The sequence below is a fragment of the Nicotiana attenuata genome, chromosome 2, assembly GCF_001879085.1.
Source record: "Nicotiana attenuata strain UT chromosome 2, NIATTr2, whole genome shotgun sequence".
Taxonomy (NCBI): Eukaryota; Viridiplantae; Streptophyta; class Magnoliopsida; order Solanales; family Solanaceae; genus Nicotiana; species Nicotiana attenuata.
This window is the reverse complement of record NC_031990.1, coordinates 49,111,103-49,132,707: the sequence shown is the minus strand read 5'-3', so window position 1 is coordinate 49,132,707 and position 21,605 is coordinate 49,111,103. Positions and strand designations below refer to the sequence as shown.

The window sequence follows — 21,605 nt, the reverse complement described above, 5'->3', positions numbered from 1 at the left end:
TCTTTTTTTTTTTTTTTTTTTTTTTTTGTGTGTGTGTGTGTGGGTGGGGGTGTAGGTTATGTGTATATCTANTTGTGTGTGTGTGTGTGTGGGGGGGGGGGGGGGTTAGTATTGATAGTTATGTATCAGATTGTGAGGTATATGCTATGTTTCATGTTTTCTGAAGTACTGTATTCGGGCATCAACTTCATTCCCCACAGACACATATGTAAAAAGCTCAAGCCCTCAATGAGAGGCTTCATTTGTTTAACAACAACAAAAGACCGAGTGTGATCTTACAAGTGGGATTTGGGGAGGGTGGTATGTACGCGGCCTAACCTCTACCTTGTGAAGATAGGGATGTAACACCTCAGACTTTAGACAGAATCCTACATTGGCAAAACACAAGAGGGATGCTGAGTATATAAGTTAACAAGTCTTAGACCATAGTGACGCGTTTTAAACCCGTGAGGGCCTAGGCCTAGAGCGGATAATATCACTAACGAGCTGGGCTGTTACAAATGGTATTAGAGCCATTTTTGTGTACCCTCGGCTCAGGTGAAGCATAGTCACATTACTTGTTGAAGAGAAAACAATAGTGTACAAACCATGGAGAAGCATCATTTGTTTACATACCCAAATTAATCATACTAATCCATAGTGGTGATGTAGCTTTTAATGAGTACATCATACGTGCATAAGTAGAAATGGATCGTAGCCTGATTATTGGTTAATAATCAAAACAATAACATATGAAGCCATCCATCCAATGTGGGGGTGCACAGTCGAAAGTTTATGTAGTTGTGCTTAAGTCTTGTCATCGGAATATCAATCGAACATGTAAAACCTGGAAAGTAAATTTTCTCCCCCCTGAATGGAAAGTAAATTGGATGAGAATGAAAATACCCTATAAGTTGCAGAGATCATGCTTTAAAAGGTGGAACAAGTCTTTTTACGAAATATTCCATCTATAAAATCATTCTTTTGTCAAAATCAAGTTTTCATAATGCATAGTAAATCTTTCATAAACATTCACTGAAATATGCCGGTTGGCCCGTAAACCATAAGCATAAGCTTTTTTCATCTCTAGGAAAATTCCTATTGGACACTTACAAAGTGTGCCATGTATATACATCACGACGTTCCTGATCGATTAGCAACTGTATTAAGTCGTAGTAACTCGATTAAGTATGACACTAAAAATCCAAATGAATGCCAACTGTTAGGGGCATCTTACACTTCGCCATTTATGTGGCTCGGCATGCTTCCCGCACATGTACGTGTGATTTAAGTGTACTGCGAGAACAGAACACCTGTTCTTTTATTCTGAATATTAATTATTTCAAGCAAATGCATTTATCAATAATTTTTTACTAAACTTATCAAATGCTTATAACTAATTTCACCACTTGTATACATGATTATGCATTTGTAGGATAAATTTCATTGCTTAACATACTGTTTTATATGCTTATAAGCTACTTTAAGTCAAAGCCAAAGGGAAATGTAGGGCTGGGCATAATTTGGTAAATACCGAATTGCCGTATCGAAACCGAAAATTTTGGTATTTGGTATACGGTATTTTGGTATTTGGTATGGTATTTGATTTTAAGTTTTTAAAAGAATTGATATTAGGTATGGTATTTGGTATTTTAAAATAAAATACCGAAATACCGATACCGTACCGAAATATATATTATATTACACAAAATACACATTATCAATTATAACATAAATATAAAAAATCTAAAATTTTACTTTCCTTTATACTCAAAGTTCATCAATTAACTCTAAACAAGTAACAAGACATTTCTAATAATCAAATATTCTTTTATTTACAATTTTCTCTATTTGGATCGATATTTGGTAGTTTTGGACAAAAACTTTGTCAACAAACATTTTCGGATTTGTGTTTTTGAGTACTTTAATTAAGAATATTAAAGTGTATGGCTCTATGCACTAGTTAGTATTCAAACCGAATGAACCGAAGTTACCGAACCGAATAAGCCGAAACCGAAAGGAGAAAAACCGAATCATACCGAATTTAATTAGGTTCGGTATTGGTATAGAATTTTAAGAAACCGAATACCGAAAATACCGAACCGAAATATCTAAATACCGTACCGTACCGACCGACGAACACCCCCGTATATTGTGGTGGAAGATATTTGTTAACAATAGGTGTCAAAACCCCTCATTTAAGCCACCCCTTTTCTATCTTTCACTCAAAACCCCTTATTCTCTTTCTCTCTCTACAAGTCAAGAGAGAGAAAAAGTCACAAGGATATAGAGAGAGAATAGTGAAGGATCTCCATAGTCTACAATTTTTCTCATCGTTGAATTCTACTTTGTTTACTTGCTAAGCAAATCCAAGAAAAACCTCCCAAAAAAGAAAACCTAGATCGATCCAGCAAGAAATCAAATGGGTCAGCAGAAGGCTTTGATCTATGCGTTTGTGGGTCGTGGGAATGTGATATTGGCTGAATACACAGATTTCAGTGGTAACTTCAACTCCATAGCTTATCAGTGCCTTCAGAAGCTCCCTGCTTCTAATAACAAGTTCACTTACAACTGTGATGGTCACACCTTCAATTACCTTGTCGATAATGGCTTCAGTCAGTTCTCTTTTTCTATTTTTCAATTCTCTTTGTTGTTATATAAATAGCTGTTTCTTTTTCTCTTCTTATTTGTGTTTCTGTTTCTGGGGTTTGCTTACTTATGAAAAGGGATCGAAGAAATTTCTGACAACTGTATGTAAACTCTATTGAAAAAAGTACTCTTTTTTTCGAAAATATGATGATTTGACTAGCTCTAGTACTGGAAACCATACTGATCTAAAAATATATATTACTGTGAACTGTGGTATTTTTGTGTTGGGGGTTTCCTAATTTTGTTGTACATTTAAGAAAATGTTCACCTTCCAAGATACATTATCTTAGCTGCTTTCTTTACTGTGATCTGCTGATTGTATATTATCTTAGCTGCTTACTTTACTGTGATCTGCTGATTGTCTATTTACTTTCAAGTGAAGAGCATCGTAGCTTACTGTCTAACCTACGGAATTCAATAAGCTATTATGAGAAAGATCTGATGCTATTAGAAGATTTATTCTTTAGATATCTTTCACTTTTCAGAAATATACCAATGTTGCCTAGTTTGTTAATTAGTGGACTTACCTATGCTAACTTAATGATTCATCTTGCAGCATACTGTGTGGTTGCTGAGGAGTCTGTTGGAAGACAAGTTCCAATAGCATTTTTGGAGCGTGTTAAGGATGATTTTGTGTCGAAATATGGGGGTGGGAAGGCTGCGACAGCTCCTCCAAACAGCTTGAACAAGGAATTCGGGTGATTTTATTAAATATTTACTTCAGTGGCATGTAAAGGAAGAATTTTTGGTCGAGTCATCTAACTGATGTGCTTTCTTAAGTGCAGACCTAAGTTGAAGGAGCATATGCAGTATTGTGCTGACCATCCTGATGAAATTAGCAAAATCGCGAAGGTGAAAGCCCAGGTTTCGGAAGTTAAAGGTGTTATGATGGAAAACATTGAGAAGGTAAAATGTCTTCTAATAAGTGCTCATTTGCTCACCCTTGTGTCTGGTAGGTAGTTTAACTTTTTACATGATAGCTTGACATTCCATGTCTGCTCTTTCTGTGTAATAATGACATGAAATAATACAAGACAAAACCATCCATGCATTTAATGGGAGATTGGGACCATTGGACAATGGAATTTAAGAATCATTTGGACCTTGGAGAGGTTCCTTACATTAGAGAGATATCAAGGCAAATAGTTTGAATATGATGAAGGACCGTCATTCTTTTTAACTAGCAGTTTTCTGCATGTATGCTATTCTAAAGCTGCCTGCTCACCAGACCAGAGGACCTGTTAGAGACTTAGAGTATTTGAAGCCTGTATCCTTCGTTGTTTAGTTTAAATTGTGTAACCTAGAAAAAACAAGACAGGAAAGGGTATGATTAAGGGGGTGATAAAAGGGGCTCTGATTTGAATAAATGAAGAGGTAGTTGTCCTTCACTATCCTTTGATCTCAGTTCTGAAATTGTCACATTTGTAGTTTGTTTATGGTTCTGGACAACTCAAATAACAGGGTATAAGGTTTTTCCCCGACAATCACCTAGATCCAACCTCGGATTCTAGGTGGGCTATTTTAAAATGTCAAAATCTTTACATGGAGAGCGGAACTACCTCGAACTTCCAAAACTTCTCTTTTTCGAAAATGCAGAACATGCAGAAAGCTATGTAAGAGACAGATCATATCTATCCCCTATTTATGAAAGGTATAACTAAATAATTGAGTGAGATGAAGAGTCTCCTAATAAACTGCACAATGAAATCTACTAGGAATTCCTAACATATCAAAAAATTGAATAGATTCTTATTATCTTGAGGAAGAGAGTTTACAACAGAGTAATAAGAAATAAGAATCTTGTTGATCATGAGCTGCATAATTAGCCAAGGCATCAGCCACTCTATTCGCTTGTTGAAGCCCCATCTCCCCGGAGTAACTATGTGATATCTCATAATAATTCTGAGGATAGACTTGCCATGCTTTTCCTCCTAACTGTAGAATCCTGGAGCTAAATTTGTAAATTTCTTTGATCATTCCACTAACACTCCAAATGGAGTGGAATGATAATGAGGATATATAGCCGACCCTAACTAGCCTGGAGTTTAAGTGTAGTGGCTGCTGATGTACTCCACTGCACTACATTAAGTATATGTCCGATTGTTTGGAGAGTGGTTCTACATAAGAAAAACAATTAACCATTATTAATATCTATAAGTTCCTTATTAGAAATGATTATTGTGATTTGCTTGTATTGCCTTTTCATTTCAAAATCTTTCCTTCTTTCATATGTTATGCTTTTCACTCTGCTGGTCAACGTCATGAGAGTTGATGTGGTATGTTATCTTTGTTTGAAATTCTAGGTTCTTGATCGTGGAGAAAAGATAGAGCTTCTTGTGGATAAGACGGAGAACCTTCATCACCAGGTTATCAATCTTACATTTAAATGCTTCTTTTTCTTTTACTGTTTGCTTTCTGTGTTATCTTACCGCCATGCTGGTTCAATTTTCCTACACATTGGGAATGGGATTGACTCTTGTTGGTGTTCAATCTTCATATGGACCCATAAGATAGAACCTGATCGGAACTTTCTTTCTTTCTTCTTCTTCTTCTTTTTTTTTTTTGCATTTTAACTTGAGGTTACATGTAGCTAATGTTAATCTGTGGTTTGCAAGCGAGCTACAAGTGTACAACCAACTTGTTTTGGGATGTCGTTCAGCTCATTCTGGTTGGGTGCTAACTTCACTGATGGTGGGACTCATCAGGCATTTGCTTTATGCATTGCCTGGTGTTCTAACTTTATCCATAGGCGGAGGTGGTTAGAGTTTCAACAAAGTGACGCCACCTTTCATTTGCTTGATTGTTGCCTGCCTATCTTCCATCTTTGTTCTTGTTTTTCTGCTTACATCATATTTAGTCTGTCTTTTCCATAGCCCTATGACATTGGAGGCACTGGCATTCATATCTTCCTCAACCTACACAAAAGAAGTAAAAGAAGATTACCATTTTGCTTGCTCCTTCTTTATGTTGTAGTGAGGTGTGTTCTGGTGCTGTATAGGTAGCTACAATATCTATGTGACAACTAAAGATATTATGATATGTATCCTTGTCAATTTTGATCTGTTCAATATAACATTTGCTGTCGAATTTTCCCCAAAAAAAAGTTTTGTTGTCAAGGTTTGACTACACTTTTCATAAAAATAGGAATAACTTTTATTGTTGTTCTTCCCTCCAACTTTTGTGTGATAAACTTCCAACTTTGTTGTAGTTAACCAAGATTATTAAACCAGCCATAGTACAGAGCTCAACCGACTGTTGTACCAAGTTTTCTTTTGCCCCAAAACAAAGTTTGTGTTATCTGTATATAAGCAATCACCATTTCCAGTGTCTTCTTTGATTGTAACAGGCACAAGACTTCAGGAATACTGGAACCCAAATCCGGAGGAAAATGTGGCTGCAAAACATGAAGATCAAGCTGATAGTGTTAGGTATCTTGATTGCTTTGATCCTCATCATTGTCCTCTCAGTTTGCAAGGGGTTCAATTGTGGAAAGTAAACATGTTTATGTTGTGATGCTGCAATTCTACGAAAAGCTTCGTCCTATATCAGCATTGATAATTCTACGAGAAAAGAGACGGATGTTATGTTCTGTATGTATTAGTCTATTAGAGTACTCACTGTTTCTGTTTGTTGGAGCAGAAAGGATCCGTTTTGTTTTAACGTTTGGGTCGAAATGTCATAGTATATGATGTCATTGTGAGATCGTTTTGTGCTGTGAATGATTTGTTCCTTATAGAAGGAAAAAACTTGCAATGCTCGAAACTCTTATTAAAGAAATTCAACTTTCATAGAGTTGGTTTATGTTAGGTCTTTGACGCTTTTACAGTATATTAGTAAACTTGCATACTACAGCAGTCGAAGAGGCCTCAAGTCCTGTGGATAGGTTAAAACACAAGTAGACTGCAAAAAAAGGGCCAGACTTGTACATTTTTCTTTACGAAAATGATGTATTTTTTATTTATCTTTTTATTCCCTCTAACTATGTTTCTTTACCTTCTTGCTAAATCCATTTATTGTTTCATTTATGTTTTTGTCCCGTAACGCTCAAATCCATTAGGGATCGTTTGGTATATGGGATAAGGATAATGATTTCGGGATAGAATTTGAGATTGTTTTATTCTATAGTTACAGGTATAAACTAATTTTGGGATAAATTTTACACAAAAATGGAAGGTGAGATAGCTAACCCACCCCATGGAGTATCGAACGAACATTGTACTAGACGACCTAAGGTATAAAAATCTTGTTACGAAGAAGATATTAAACATGCCATAAATCATTATGATGCAAGTCCTTTGTAGTGATGACCTAAGGTATTAAAAATCTTGTTACGAAGAAGATATTAAACATGCCATAAATCATTATGATGCAAGTCCTTTGTAGTGACGACCTAAGGTATTAAAAATCTTGTTACGAAGAAGATATTAAACATGCCATAAATCATTATGATGCAAGTCCTTTGTTGTTTTTATTCTTTTTCTCTCAGCTTCAACCTTAATTATCAGTCCTTGATTTTTCTTTTTGAATTTAAGTTCTATGCATTTGGTTGTTTTGTTGGAAGGAATGAAAAATGATCACGGCATAAAAGAATACTGTGTTTGATTTGAGAGAACTCCTGGTTGGCTGTTATAATAATTCATGTATAGTTTTAAGTGGTGTTTGGTTAATGATATTAAATAATAAAGACATTAAATTATGCGAAAATTTATGTTTTTTTGTCTTGCTTTATATAAACCTCGAGGGTCAATAGTGTTCCTCTTCCTCCACCTGACTCAAATTTCTTCCTACCAATTAGCGATCGTCATTTTCTCATTCTCTAAAAAAAAATCTAAAGGAAAACGAAAGTATCAAGAAGGTACACAAGATAACAAAATCTAGTGGGGTGAAATTGCTTAACTAACTTTTGCAGGGACCAATTAGAAAATTCGATAGGGTTCGGCAAACACAAAAGAAATGGTAGTGCCCTATAGCTAAAACTCTAGTATATTCACACAGGCTCCATAAAAATATGTGGGCTAAAGCTAAATTTTAATAAGAGACCTTATACTTTTTGCTATTAATATATATACAAACATATGCAGAAAAAAGTTAGTGTTGTCATTTTTTTCATACTTGTTGTTAATAGTATAATATTCTTAAATGATAAAACCTTTAATTTCACATAGTAGTATTATTATTTATATTAGTAAGAGGTAGCTTAAATAAATAAGATGTTAGATATGTAATTTCAATATGTTACCTTTGATATTATTATAAAAATATATATATTTTCTAATATGAAGATTTAAGTAATTTAATTCAAAGTTCTAAAATATTTTTAGTGTTAAATAGTAGATGATCTTTCTTTCTTTCATTCTTTTGTGCAATTTTTTTTTGTACTTTTTTTGCAAACTTTAATATTGCCTAACTTGAAATAAATTCACAAAATCCATTCTTAAGAAATTTTGGGAACCTAAATCAAAGCTTTACTTGTCTCCCACTTGAGCCACATGTCCACAATATTCTCAATCAAATTATAGAGTCTCAATTAAGATAAAACAACAATCAGTGAATGTATTATTTAGTTACCAAATGTGAATGAATCTGGTTGAATAACACGTTCCTGGGACAGTGATCCATAAATACAATAATTAATCTGAGCGGCTCTACGAAACTAGTTGTTTAAAACTAAAATATATTAAAAGACCCTAAATTTTTTTTAAAAAATTCATATAATATTGAGACAAAAAAAAGTGTAAGAGAACAACGTATAATATGTGGGTTAGGGGCACGTTATATAGTATTAAACTCTCCCCTATACAAAAATATAGCATTAAGTGAAATTGGCAAAAGGGTTGAGCCTATTATCGATCGTGTTTTGAACATTACGACACTTGTCTCGAAAATTTCTTAGTTAAAAAGATAAGACACAAAAGTACTTGATTTCTGATGTGTGGATCAATCAAATGTGACAAAAAGAAATAGTTAATTTAGAGAATCTGAGTTGAAATTAGAAAGTAAAATAGCAAAAAAATGGAAAAAGAAAGAAAGAAAAATAAAATTGATGAGAAGATAAATATATAATTTAATTTAGTGAGAGAAATTTTTTATCCTATTAACTCATTCAACCCTACCTCTACCAAAATTTTTACAAAATATTAAAATTTAGAATATTTTATTAATAATAGTATAAATATAAATTACGTATATTATATAATAATATAGCAATAGTTCGATTTTTGGGGGCCTTAAACCTAAGGCAAAAGGTTCGCTTGCTTTACTCTAGAGCCGCCCTTGATTGTTCACTGTGGCGTCTCATATACTGAGACGATATTCACTTCAGCCTAGGCAATTGTCATCATATGTTGTATTCCCATTCAATTTAAGAAAATCAAGGTGAACCCCTTTTCCTTATTTGTCTATTTCTGTATTTTTCTCTCAGTTCTTGAGTTATAAGTATTTGTTAGTAACAGAGCTAATTTTATTGAATCAGATCGATGTATTGCTTTTCTTTCATTTTTTTCAAATACCCATCATTCTTATGTTGAAAACCGATCATAAAGTCTCAGTCTTTGGTGGGTTCATTGATTGTTTTCATTGTTTATTTTAGTCTTTTTAAATAAGTATTTTGTACCCATCATTCTTATGCTGAAAACAAATCATAAAGCCTCAATCTTGGGTGGGTGCATTGATAAGTTACTTCTATTTTTATTGTTTATTTCAGTTTTTTCAAATAAGTATTTCGCTTAGTTAGTTGGTTGAATGATTTTTAAGCTGCGGCTTAGTTGGTCTGCTGATAGTGTTTTCTAATTATGCTCTTCTGATTCTTTCAGATACTGTGGGTTTTCTGATAGAGAAGTGATGGCAGAAGAAGGAGGCAGAAGTTTTGCCCGAAGGAACCAATTGTTGGAGATAGAGAAACAGGTTCACAAGTGGTGGACAGAAGGTGATGTTTTCAGAGCTGAACCTAAAGAATTGCCTCCGAAAGCGGGTGAAAAGTTCTATGGGAATTTCCCTTTTCCTTATATGAATGGATATCTTCATTTGGGCCATGCTTTTTCATTGTCAAAGCTGGAATTTGCAGCTGCATATCACAGATTGAGAGGTGCTTCTGTTCTTTTGCCTTTTGCCTTTCACTGCACTGGGATGCCCATAAAGGCATCCGCTGATAAGCTTTCAAGGGAGATATCGAGGTTTGGGAACCCACCTGTGTTTCCTGTTGTGAAGGAAGAGGAGAGTGTTGAAACAGAAGTGAAGGTTGAGACTGAAGGTAATCAGGCTCTACCGGGTGGAAAATTTAAAGGAAAGAAGTCCAAGGCTGTTGCTAAGACTGGTGGTGATAAGTACCAATGGGAGATAATGAGGAGTTATGGTCTGTCCGACGAGGAAATTGCCAGGTTTACAGACCCATATTACTGGCTAACTTACTTTCCACCACTGGCTGTAGAGGATCTGAAGGAGTTCGGATTGGGTTGTGATTGGCGTCGCACTTTTATTACAACCGACATGAATCCATACTTTGATTCATTTGTACGGTGGCAAATGCGGAAGCTGAAAGCCTTGGGAAGGATTGTTAAAGATCTGAGGTACACCGTATATTCACCCCTAGATGGTCAGCCATGTGCTGACCATGACCGTGCTTCTGGTGAAGGAGTTATTCCTCAGGAATATACTCTTATCAAGATGGAAGTTCTCCCACCTTTTCCACCAAAGATGAGTGTTTTGGAGGGGAAGAAGGTATATCTCGCAGCAGCTACACTGAGACCAGAGACCATGTATGGGCAAACAAATGCTTGGGTCTTGCCAGAAGGAAAATACGGGGCATTTGAGATTAATGATACTGAGGTTTTTGTCTTAACTTATAAGGCAGCTCTTAATCTAGCCTATCAAAGGTTGTCTCTTATCCCTGAGAAGCCTACTTGTTTGGTTGAATTGTCTGGTCAAGATCTTATAGGATTGCCCCTGAGGTCTCCCTTGGCATTTAATGAGATAATATACACTCTGCCCATGTTATCTGTTCTTACTGAAAAGGGTACTGGAATTGTAACTAGTGTTCCCAGTGATTCCCCAGATGATTATATGGCCCTCCATGATTTGAAGTCGAAGCCAGCTTTCAGGGCCAAATTCGGCGTGAAGGATGAGTGGGTCTTGCCGTTTGAGATAGTTCCCATTATCAACCATCCAGATTTTGGAGATAGATCAGCTGAGAGAATTTGCATTGAAAAAAAGATCAAGAGCCAGAATGAGAGAGATAAACTTGATGAGGCAAAGAAAATAATTTACAAGGGCGGGTTTTATGAGGGAACCATGATTGTTGGAGAATTTGCTGGTATGAAAGTCCAAGAAGCAAAAGGTCTGATCCGGAGCAACCTTTTGGAGATGAATCAAGCTGTAGTATATAGTGAACCTGAGAAGAAGGTCATGTCAAGATCCGGGGATGAGTGTGTTGTGGCTTTGACTGATCAGTGGTATCTCACTTATGGAGAATCAGAATGGAGGAAGGCTGCAGAGGAGTGTTTGGCCAGTATGAATCTCTACTCTGATGAGACACGGCATGGCTTTGAGCACACTCTCAGCTGGCTTAATCAGTGGGCGTGCTCTCGCAGTTTTGGACTTGGAACTCGTATTCCTTGGGATGAGGAATTCTTAGTTGAGTCGTTGTCCGATTCCACTATTTATATGGCATATTACACCGTGGCACATTTCTTGCAGAAAGGGAATATGTATGGTACTGATCATTCTTCAGTGAAACCAGAGCAGCTGACAGATGAGATCTGGGAATTCTTGTTCTGTGATGGGCCTTTTCCCGAAAATTCTTCCCTATCTTCTTCTCTTCTTAAGGAGATGAAAAAGGAGTTTGAGTACTGGTATCCATTTGATCTCAGGGTTTCTGGCAAGGATCTTATTCAAAATCATCTTACCTTTTGCATCTATAACCACACCGCCATCTTCCCTGAGCACCACTGGCCACGTGGTTTCAGATGCAATGGGCATATAATGCTGAACTCTGAGAAGATGTCCAAGTCTACTGGAAATTTCCGAACACTCCGACAGGCGATTGAAGAGTTTTCTGCTGATGCCACACGCTTTGCTCTTGCAGATGCGGGTGACGGGATGGACGATGCTAACTTCGTCTTTGAAACAGCTAATGCTGCTATCTTACGTCTCACAAAAGAAATAGCATGGATGCAGGAGGTTCTTGCTGCAGAGTCATCTTTAAGAAGCGGGTCACCATCCACATATGCAGACCGCGTGTTTGTTAATGAAATAAATATTGCAGTCAAGACTACAGAGAAGAACTATAGTGAATACATGTTCCGTGAAGCTCTGAAGACTGGTTTTTATGATCTTCAGGCTGCCAGAGATGAGTACAGGCTTTCCTGTGGTTCAGGAGGCATGAACTGGAATTTGCTGTGGCGATTTATGGATGTTCAAACAAGACTTATTGCTCCGATCTGCCCACACTATGCTGAATATTCCTGGAGAGAGCTTTTGAAGAAGGATGGTTATGTCATAAAAGCTGGGTGGCCAGAGGCTGATTTGCCAGATCTTACCCTTAAGAAGGCCAACGTTTATTTGCAAGACACAATTGTCTCAATGAGGAAGCTGCTTCAGAAGCAGGTTTCTGGTTCAAAGAAAGGAAATGTTAATCCGAGTAGCCAAAACAAACCTACTGTGGGCCTGATATATGTGGACGAGCAGTATCGTGGATGGAAAAAGGAATGTTTGGAGATTCTGCAGAGGAAATTTGATACGTCAACTGGCTCCTTTGCACCTGACAAAGAAATCCTCACCGAATTGCAGAAGAGTGATATTGCGCAACAAGGCAATTTCAAACAAATACAGAAGCTCTGTATGCCTTTCTTGAGGTTCAAGAAAGACGAAGTTGTGGCTGTTGGGGTTCAAGCATTGGACTTGAGGCTTCCTTTTGGTGAGATTGAAGTGCTTGAGAAGAACTCGGACTTGATCAAGAGACAGCTTGGTCTTGAGAGATTGGAGATCTTATCGATGGCAGATGATGCTCTGGAGAGAGCAGGGCCTCATGCTGCAGTTGTGAGGCAGAATCCTCCATCACCAGGCGATCCAACTGCAATCTTTCTCTGAGTACATCTTTGCAGCATAAGTTATGAACAGGCCTTGTTTGAGACCTAGATGATGTGATGCTTTTCTCATTCTAGGTCATTTTTGTCCCAGCATTCTGCCTACATGCTATTATTTGCTGAAGTTTTCTGCTGAGTTTTTTGGTCCAAGCCAGTGGTTTATTTGCTTCAATCATGAGTATGGAGCAACTGCAATAATATCTCCACAATAGTACTCAGTGACGAGCAATTTGACACTTCGGATTGAAGCCAAGGCATCTTCGAGTTTTGGATTCTACAATGTTTCGAAGTTATATCTGCTTTTAATCGTTTCTGCTTATAGCTTAATTGTCTTTTGATGCTGTACACCTTGTCCAAGTATGATTGTATTTTGTTTAGTAGTTTTAGGAAATTTCAGATTGCAAGGCCTTTATTTACTCAGGATCAAATTTATAGTTGCTAGTCCCCCCTTTTTTTGTTGAGAAATTCTGTATGTCCCATTTCTTTCTTCCAAGGGAACTTTCACTTTAGCTAATCTGTTACATTACTTCAGTGCAAGAACTTTACTTTCTTCATTTCAGCTTTGAGATGAGCCTACCGGTGACCGCCTCTATGAGGCCCTTTGGGATGCTTTCTCGATCAACTAGTAGACTTGCATGAAGAAAGAGACTAAACAAAGCGGAGTCCCACAGGTGCCCTTTTTTCCAATGGTACTATAATTCCTATTCCTATCCCTTCATTCCCTCTTTTGGTCTGGTAGTGGTAGGGACAGTCTCAGTACCACTGAAAGTGCGATAGTCCTTAAAGCAAGGGACTTGGGCAAACAAAGTCCTTACTCGTATTCCACCAACAACATGAAAGTCTCATATACGGTTCTCAGAGGGGGAGTTACGCCTATCTCAATAAAGTATATGATTGGTTTGAAGAACGTTTCGAGATTCAAGCAATTGTGGATGATATAACTAGTAAATACGTTCCTATTCCCCTTCTATTATTCAATGAAAAAAGTAGAAATTCCCTTGGCCTCCTTCTTTTGAGTTAATATAAAGGTATATGGTGTTTGCTAACTTTTTTGTTCCTTAGAATCCTTTTGAAAATTCTGACAAACTAGTTACCATTCAGGTTAAGGTGAATGAGGAGGTATACTTATGTGATGATTTATGAATTTATCGAAAATAGGTTGCAGAGAAAGGAAAACAAGCGCTTACTTAAGAGTTGGTACTTCCAATTTCCAAAAGCTGTCCTCTAATTAACTATACAAGTGGCGTATTTCATTACTTAACCTAATAGAAAACTGAATGTGCTAAGAGACCTCACATGAGCTATATTATAGCTACAGGAATGTCTACTGAAAATGAAAAACCAGCATCTTTGAAGCATTCTACTAAGGCCCGAAGTTGATCTCTTTATTTGAGACTTGAAAGATTGGACCTGTTGCTGGTCAGGTTGCCGCCCTGCTTCTCTGTCACATCACGGAACTAGCTCACCAGGTATGTATTCTGATCTGCAGTTCTGTCACTATTGTATGGGTCAAAATTAGATCAGAGAAATTCGACATGCGGATACAATTGGCCGAGGTCGAGTAGTGATCTATAAGGCCGAGGTCGAGCAGTGGTCTATAAGGCCGAGGTCGAGCAGTGCATATAGATGTAACAACTAGTTTGCTTTGGAATCCTCAAAGGGAATATCCTACTGGATATTCCCTCTAATTGTACCTTTTTAGGGTTTTCTAAGGATATCCATTATAAATCAGGAGAGGTGTGAGAGTGAGCGAAATTTCTCGAAAAGAAGGGCTCCCCCCTCCTCCTCTCCCCCCTCTCGCTCTACCCCCCTTGAATCTCCTGCCCCCCCCTCTCTGCTTCCCCCCTCTCTCCCTCTCTTTAGAAAATATGTACACACACCTCTCTAAAGAGATTAGAGGATCTGTGATCCCGTACCCTCCACCGGACCTGAAAAGGGTCATAAGATTCTTGTATTGGTTTATCATTCTTCTTTATCAAATGAAAGAGGATCCGCCCCACTCAAGATTGGGTGAATCTTTTCCTTTATTTACATTTTATTGCCATTTATGTTACTTAATGCATCCTTTCTCATACTATTACTCAACTATATTTTTCTATTCGTAGTGTTCATCTCAGATCTAGAATTAATTATCCTTAACTAGGATTTACCCTCTATCTTCTTACTTAATTAGTTTGACCAAAGGTCCCATACTTTTTTGGTCAAACAATTTGGCGTCGTCTGTGGGGATTTTCTAGTTAAAATTTTAGTTTCTTCTAGATCTAAATTCAATTCTAGTTCTAGTTTCATCCTTTCGTTGCAAATGCAAACTTGAGAAATTCATAGGGAAGCTCAAGGCTTCTGGCTTCCAACCGACGCGCACAGTCTACCTATACTTTACCTATATTAGTTGTCTGCCTATGGACATCATGTAGGACCACTACCTTAGTGCTTTGGTAATATATACAAAGTAGTAAAGCACAACCAAAAATTAGCAGCGGCATACTATTTTTACAGAATAGAAAGAACCTCAGAAGTGCCAGATCCTTGATTGCTAGCTTTTAAGAATGTATTTACTTGCTGTCTACCTTGCTTTGATGTTGGCTTGTGACTTCCAGGTGCTATTTTCTGTAGGAAGAAGCATCAAGGTCAAACTGCCTCATTAATACACATATATGTTAAAGTTATTCTACAGCTAGCAAGCTTAGCTAGAGAAGGCTTTCGCGCCTCTTTAACCTATCTATCTGCTTGAAAACTGTGTTATCTTTACTGATTGTATGTTAGGTAAATCAAAAGCGAAGGACCAAAGTTTTCTTGTTAATATCTATTAAATTGAGCCTCTACGTTCCCGACGAGGAAGTCGGCGGAGACGATGGTGCCGGAAAGTTTGTCGATTCTGATGTCTTCGTGAAGATGAATGTCGGGATTGTACTTGACGAGGGCTTGCCTTCTCCCACCGAAAACTATCGTGCAATCTATGGGGAGAGGTCCCCCTGGCGGCTGGTCGTTAATGCTGTAGGTGCTCCTGGACACGGGGCTAAGCTATATGATAATTCTGCCATGGAGAATCTACTTAAAAGCATCGAAACTATAAGGAGATTCAGGGCTGGGCAGTTCGATTTAGTTAAGGCGGGACTGAAAGCTGAAGGCGAGGTCATTTCTGTTAATATGGTCTTCTTGAAAGCTGGCACCCCTTTTCCCTCTAAGATTTAGGGTGTTTTCCGCATATATTCCTCTTTATTCGACGGAACAACCCTTTCTTGCCAAACTAGTAGTGGCCACTAAAAGCATAACCGGAGAAGGGAACATGGTCACTTCTCTCCACTCGTCGACCTATCAAATCGAGGCAACGAACGATTTTATTTTGTTTTAACTGCCTATTTCTCTAAGTGGAATAGAAGCAGGAGCATTCTCCTCGATACGCGAACATGGAACAATCATCATCAAAGCAAAATCCCAAGATGCCAAGAGACCATATAGACTGGGACAATCCAAAAAACATGTAAATCCCTCCGATATGCGTAAGCAAAGCATAAGTGCATGAAGCTCACCCGCATTTTCGCCAAAGCGATACTGTATCAATTACACAAGTTACATTCGGTCACCACGCCCGAATTCACATTCGGTCTCTACGCCCGAATCAACATTCGGCCTCCTCGCCCGAATTCACATTCGGTCTCCACGCCCGAATTCACATTCGGCCTCCTCGCCCAAATTCATATTCAGTCTCTACGCCCGAATCAACATTCGGTCTCCACGCCCGAATTCACATTCGGCCTCCACGCCCGAATTCACATTCGGCCTCCACGCCCGAATTCACATTCGGCCTCCTTGCCCGAATTCACATTCGGTCTCGACGCCCGAATTCACATTCGGCCTCCTCGCACAAATTCACATTCGGTCTCTACGCCCGAATCAACATTGGGTCTCCACGCTCGAATCAACATTCGGCCTCCGCGCCCGAATTCACATTCGGCCTTCGCGCCCGAATTCACATTCGGCCTCCGCGCCCGACCGAATCAACGTTTGGCCTCCTCGCCCGAATTCACGTTCGGCCTCCTCGCCCGAATTCACATTCGGCCTCCACGCCCGAATTCACATTCGGCCTCCACGCCCGAATAGACATTCGGCCTCCACGCCCGGATTGACATTCGGCCTCCTCGCCCGGATTGACATTCGGCCTCCTCGCCCGGATTGACATTCGGCCTCTTCGCCTTGAATAACATTCGAGCGAGGAGCTCGAATAACATTCGACCTCCTCGCCCGAATTAATATTTAGCCTTTTTGCTCGAAAAACATTCGTCCTCCTCGCCCAAATTAACATTCGGCCTCTTCGCCGGATTAACTAATATTCGACCTGGCCCGAATTAATGTTCGACCTCGCTCGAATTCAACTCGCATTCAACCTAGCTCGAACTTGATTCACAGCTAGGCCTCGTTCGTGTTAAATATGGCAACGTTTGACTTCGCTCGGACTAATTAAAGACACTCGATCATGTTCGAATTAACGCCTACCAACGATTCCTTTGAGACCATCAATCGGGGAAAACGTTCAAGAAAAAGAAAAATAGAATCAGGAATAAGCGGCAAAAGTAGCATTCCAAATCAAAAGAAGTATCAGAAAAGGCATCTTACAAGGGCCGAATCGCCGTCCAAATCTGCGGACGCAGATGACCTCCTCCGATGCCGCCATCCTTGCCGAAGCCGCCATCCTAGCCTCGTCGGCCTTCTCCAACTCTACCGTCTTCTCGATTAACTCATCACTCGAGTCATTGGACCTGATCGAACTCTGACCAAATTCAGCCCGCGGGGATACCACTTTGACCTGAAGATCGGCACCCTCAGCCGCGATCCACACTAGTCGGCCTCTGATGATAGGCTATAATTGCATATTTTAGTCGCTTATTACACTTGAATTTACTGCACTTTAATTGAGTTTGCGCTTTAATCGCTAATGTTTTATGCCTTGTAGGTGTGATTCCGAGCTATATAGATGTTATGGAATGAATTTAAGTGATTTGAAGCTTTGAAGTCTGAGTAAAAGCTCAAGGAATTAAGCCGGGATCGTGTTCGGGGGTCAAATTTGATAATTAAGTACGAACGAAGACTTGAGGAGGCATATTGCGCACTGTCTAGTAAAATAGACATAACTTTTTGCTCAGAACTCCATTTGGGCTCCACAATATATGGTTGGAAAGTTAACTCAAAGGGCTACAACTTTCATGTTTTACGTTTTTCCAAATTACAAACGGAACAGGGTGAAAAACCGCGGTTCCACCGCGACCGCGGCAGAACCGCGGTAAAAGATAGTCGCGGACAACTGAAGAATCAGAGGGCATGTTTGGCAGCGGTTCCACCGCGACCGCGGCAAAAACCGCGGCAGGAGGCGGAAATTTCAGGGACTTATGTGCAAAACACGGGATTTTATGCCCTAAACCCCATATTAAACCAAGGAAGCCGGCCAAGAAAGGGGAGGGGACATATTTTGAGACATAGATTCGACCTAAGGAGGCAAGAACACATTGGGAGCAAGGCGGGGAATTCTTCTACGAGTTTTTTCCTTCCTCTTCCTATTTTTCATTGTTGGTTATGACTTTTAGTATTGTAGTTTTACATACTATTATGAATAGCTAATTTGTTATCTAGAGTTTTGATAGAACCTTTTGTAGGATAAATTCTTGTTATGTTTTTATATAATTGAGCCATAGTTTTTCTCTATTTGTTCAACTACGTTTATATTCTGGTTGATTGAAGAGCTCTCAATTAGCTGTGCCTATTTAGTATGCATAACTCGGGAGAGAGTGCATATTTAGGTGATTGTTGAACAACACCACTCCCAGAGTATATGAGGGATCAATAACCGAGGGTTTAAAGGCGGGATTAGGGATAACGAAGCCTTGGGTGCGAAATGAAGTGAGCTGTCTTAAAAGCTAGCTAGCGTAGCTCGGGAGAGTGCGTCTAGTAAATTATCGTAATTACTCGGGAGAGATTTACGGTAATAAGATTGCTCATGATCGGTAGAGAATACTTAGGCGAAATTATAGAAGACATGCGGGAAGGATTCCGACAATTGGGGAAATTATAACTCTAGACCTCCTTAATCTTTTCTCTAACCCTCAGTATCGTTAGTTGTTAATTTACTATTTTAATTTATTAGTTAATTAGTTAAACACAAGAATCTTAATATCTATAAGTTAGGAATTGTTCAAGCTTGTCTTCTTGGTGATAGTGAACAGCTGTAGCTAAACCTTAGTTCTCTGTGGGATTCGACTCCGGACTTGTAAACCGGATTATATTTGCAGCGACCGCTTAGTCCTTTTTATAAGGCATAGTTGGGCGTGATCAAATTTTAGCGCCGTTGCCGGGGAACTAACGGTGTAGTTGTAGGTGTACGTATTGATAGGTTTCAAGTTTGAACTTTTATTTTATTATTTGATTTTTTTTATTTTTTTATTTTAGTTTTATTTGTTTATTTGAGAAACATGACATCATGGAATTATGAGAATTTTGTTGTTGATAATTCTACTTTTGATCCTCCTTATGCATATTGTGAAGGAAACCACCCAGGGCAAAATTATCAAAATATTCCTGAGAGCGAGTTTTGTGCACCAACTCAATCTTATGTGTGGAATGTGTGTGATATGTGTGGTGGTCAAGATGGTCACTTTCACGGTTGTGCTTATATTTCTTACCTTCCCCCAACCCCTTACTTTGATGGTTCTTCTTTTTCTGGTGAAGTTAATAGGAACAAAGAACCTAGGGAAGCTGACCTAAAGAAGCTCGAAGATATGTTAAAGTGCATTTTGGAACAACAGAGTAAATTACTACTGCGGATAGAAAGGCAGGAGGAAACTATTCACAACTTGAAAGTTCACATGAGTCAACTGGTTGAAGTTCTTAATGCTCAACAAGCCAATATTGTGAATAGTATCCAAGAAGAGCGTGAATTAGATACAAAAATTGATGAGCTAGAGGAGGAGGCTAGAGTAGAACACCAACAATCAATCGCACTAGATTTTGAGGATATCGATGTTGTAGAAGAGATACTAGAGTCAACCAAGGATATTGAGGATACATATTTAGTTGACTCTATTGTCATTAGTGTTGAGAATGTAGATAGTCCCAATGTTCATGTAGTTGAGCGCATGGGTCCTCACTCCAAGCATTTTTCCACATTGTATTTAGATGATGGTATGGAAATAGAGTCGTCCGAGCCATTTGAGGAGTCAAGGAATGAGGAACAAAGTGCTTACATTCTGGAATTCTTCTTGCCAGAAAGTCGGGATTACACACCTCATATAAAGGCCAAGAAGTGCAGAATACTACATTATTTTATTGGGCCAGTCAGATTCGTTCCACCACCCTAGGAGCATGATTATAGAGCGGAATCAAAACTTGGGGTCCGATTCATAAGTTCAAAGTGGAGGCAGAAAGTGATTCACGTCGTGCCGCGACGTTAAATCAAGCGCTTGTTGGGAGGCAACCCAGCTTTATTGCTTTCTTTTATTTATTTATTTTTATTTTTATTTTTTTTAATTGTATTATTTTTGTAGTGTCAATTTTTTTATTTTCTAGGAGCATGGAAAGCAAAGGTATTGGAAGAATGCAACAGCAAACCAAATGGTTGGAACTAAGTGTGAGGTACCCGCACGAAGGACCAAGCTTGGGAGAAGTCTGAGTATCCCATAAGCTACTAGTGCTTCGGCCTTTGGCCATCAGGGAGTTTCTTTTACCCTCTTATTAGTATGGTGTGCATTTGGGACAATGCACAATTTTAAGTGTGGGGTGAGGAGATTGTCTGGGTGACTTTCTATGCTATTTTAGTTGTGTTAGTTTGATTGAATAATTTTTTTATTTTAAAAAAAAAACGAAAAAAAAGGATTGGACTTTTCCCGACGATGGATCTATTAGACAATTTTCTTGAGGGATTTAAGTCTAAAGAAAAAAATAAATAAAAAGATTTTCTTTTGTTAGGTAGTGTAGCAATTACCCCTTGTTTTTTCTTTAAACCACGGTTCTTTTTCAAGAGTTTTATTTGAACCAGGTGTAGTTAGTTTTTTTTTTTTGGGAATAGGAGCCATTGTGTTTTGCTTTGAATTGAAGCAATATCTCTTGACTTTGTTATGCCTTGAGAATAGTGAGTACTTTGGCTGTGACGCTTAGGCTCAGTTTTTGACTCTTGTATAAGTACCTTAAATTGTTTGATCTTAAATTTGCTTAACTGCTCTGACTAGGGTGTCTTGATGAATCCAATCCTGAGTGAGTTATGTGCCATGTGTGTTTAAGGTTTTGTGATATTCTGTGCATTGCATTTGATGCCTAGAACTTGCCCCGTGTGTTTGCAAAGCGAAATAGTAGTTTTATTCAGTCTAGGAAGTGATATAGGCATTTCTTTGTTGAGCCAGATATGTATATTTTACCCGCCTAATTATTATGTATCGTAGTTAACCCCTTTGAGCCTGTAATCCTGTTTCTTTGGCAACCACATTACAAGCCTTACCCATTTGTTCGAATTAAACATCTATTTGAACCATTGTAACCTCTCATGAGCACTTGAATTGTTTATGAACTTTGTAAAAGTTAAAGTGTGGGGTCGTTGGTTTGGCTTTTGAGTGGAACTAATGAAATAAGGAGAAAGGTGTACTGTTTTGAAAAAGGAAGAGCCACTTGAATTGAAAACAAAATAGTTGGATTGTTGTGAAAAAAAAATTTTTTGATAAGTGGTGGCTCTTGACGTAAGTGTGCTTAAAGAAGTATGGGGTAATATAAATTGATGTAAAGGTGGAGTTTTGGTTTGACATAAGTATAGGGTTTAAATGTTAAAATGTATGTATTAAAGTGCTTAGGAAGGTGTAGTCACTCTTATATCTAAATGTATCCTACCCGTCCCGTAGCCTACATTACAACCAAATAAGTCCT

General features: G+C 38.4%; 2 protein-coding genes across 3 annotated transcripts; both read left to right on the top strand.

Annotated features, from left to right (window-relative positions):
* LOC109209321 (vesicle-associated membrane protein 722-like) lies at positions 2,194-6,475 on the top strand. The gene is made up of 5 exons (XM_019372581.1): positions 2,194-2,594; positions 3,185-3,326; positions 3,414-3,534; positions 4,932-4,994; positions 5,975-6,475. Exons 1-5 carry the CDS (start codon positions 2,402-2,404, stop codon positions 6,122-6,124), a joined length of 669 nt encoding a protein of 222 aa, XP_019228126.1. The 5' UTR covers positions 2,194-2,401; the 3' UTR covers positions 6,125-6,475.
* Positions 8,840-13,230, top strand: LOC109209312 (leucine--tRNA ligase, cytoplasmic-like). 2 transcript variants are annotated; one of them, XM_019372565.1, is made up of 2 exons: positions 8,840-9,003; positions 9,441-13,230. In XM_019372565.1, the coding sequence occupies exon 2, from the start codon at positions 9,469-9,471 to the stop codon at positions 12,709-12,711; it is 3,243 nt and encodes a 1,080-aa protein (XP_019228110.1). In that variant the 5' UTR covers positions 8,840-9,003; positions 9,441-9,468; the 3' UTR covers positions 12,712-13,230. The 2 variants fall into 2 exon arrangements, with proteins under 2 accessions (XP_019228110.1, XP_019228115.1); XM_019372570.1 differs by lacking the exon at positions 8,840-9,003 and adding an exon at positions 9,268-9,286.

Bases quoted from the DNA above. Each gene is read 5' to 3' on its own strand.
- LOC109209321 (XM_019372581.1), top strand. From the start codon at position 2,402: ATGGGTCAGCAGAAGGCTTTGATCTATGCGTTTGTGGGTCGTGGGAAT. The intron at 2,595-3,184 runs GTCAGTTCTCTT...TTCATCTTGCAG, and splicing joins CCTTGTCGATAATGGCTTCA to CATACTGTGTGGTTGCTGAG. The intron at 3,535-4,931 runs GTAAAATGTCTT...TTGAAATTCTAG, and splicing joins TGATGGAAAACATTGAGAAG to GTTCTTGATCGTGGAGAAAA.
- LOC109209312 (XM_019372565.1), top strand. From the start codon at position 9,469: ATGGCAGAAGAAGGAGGCAGAAGTTTTGCCCGAAGGAACCAATTGTTG.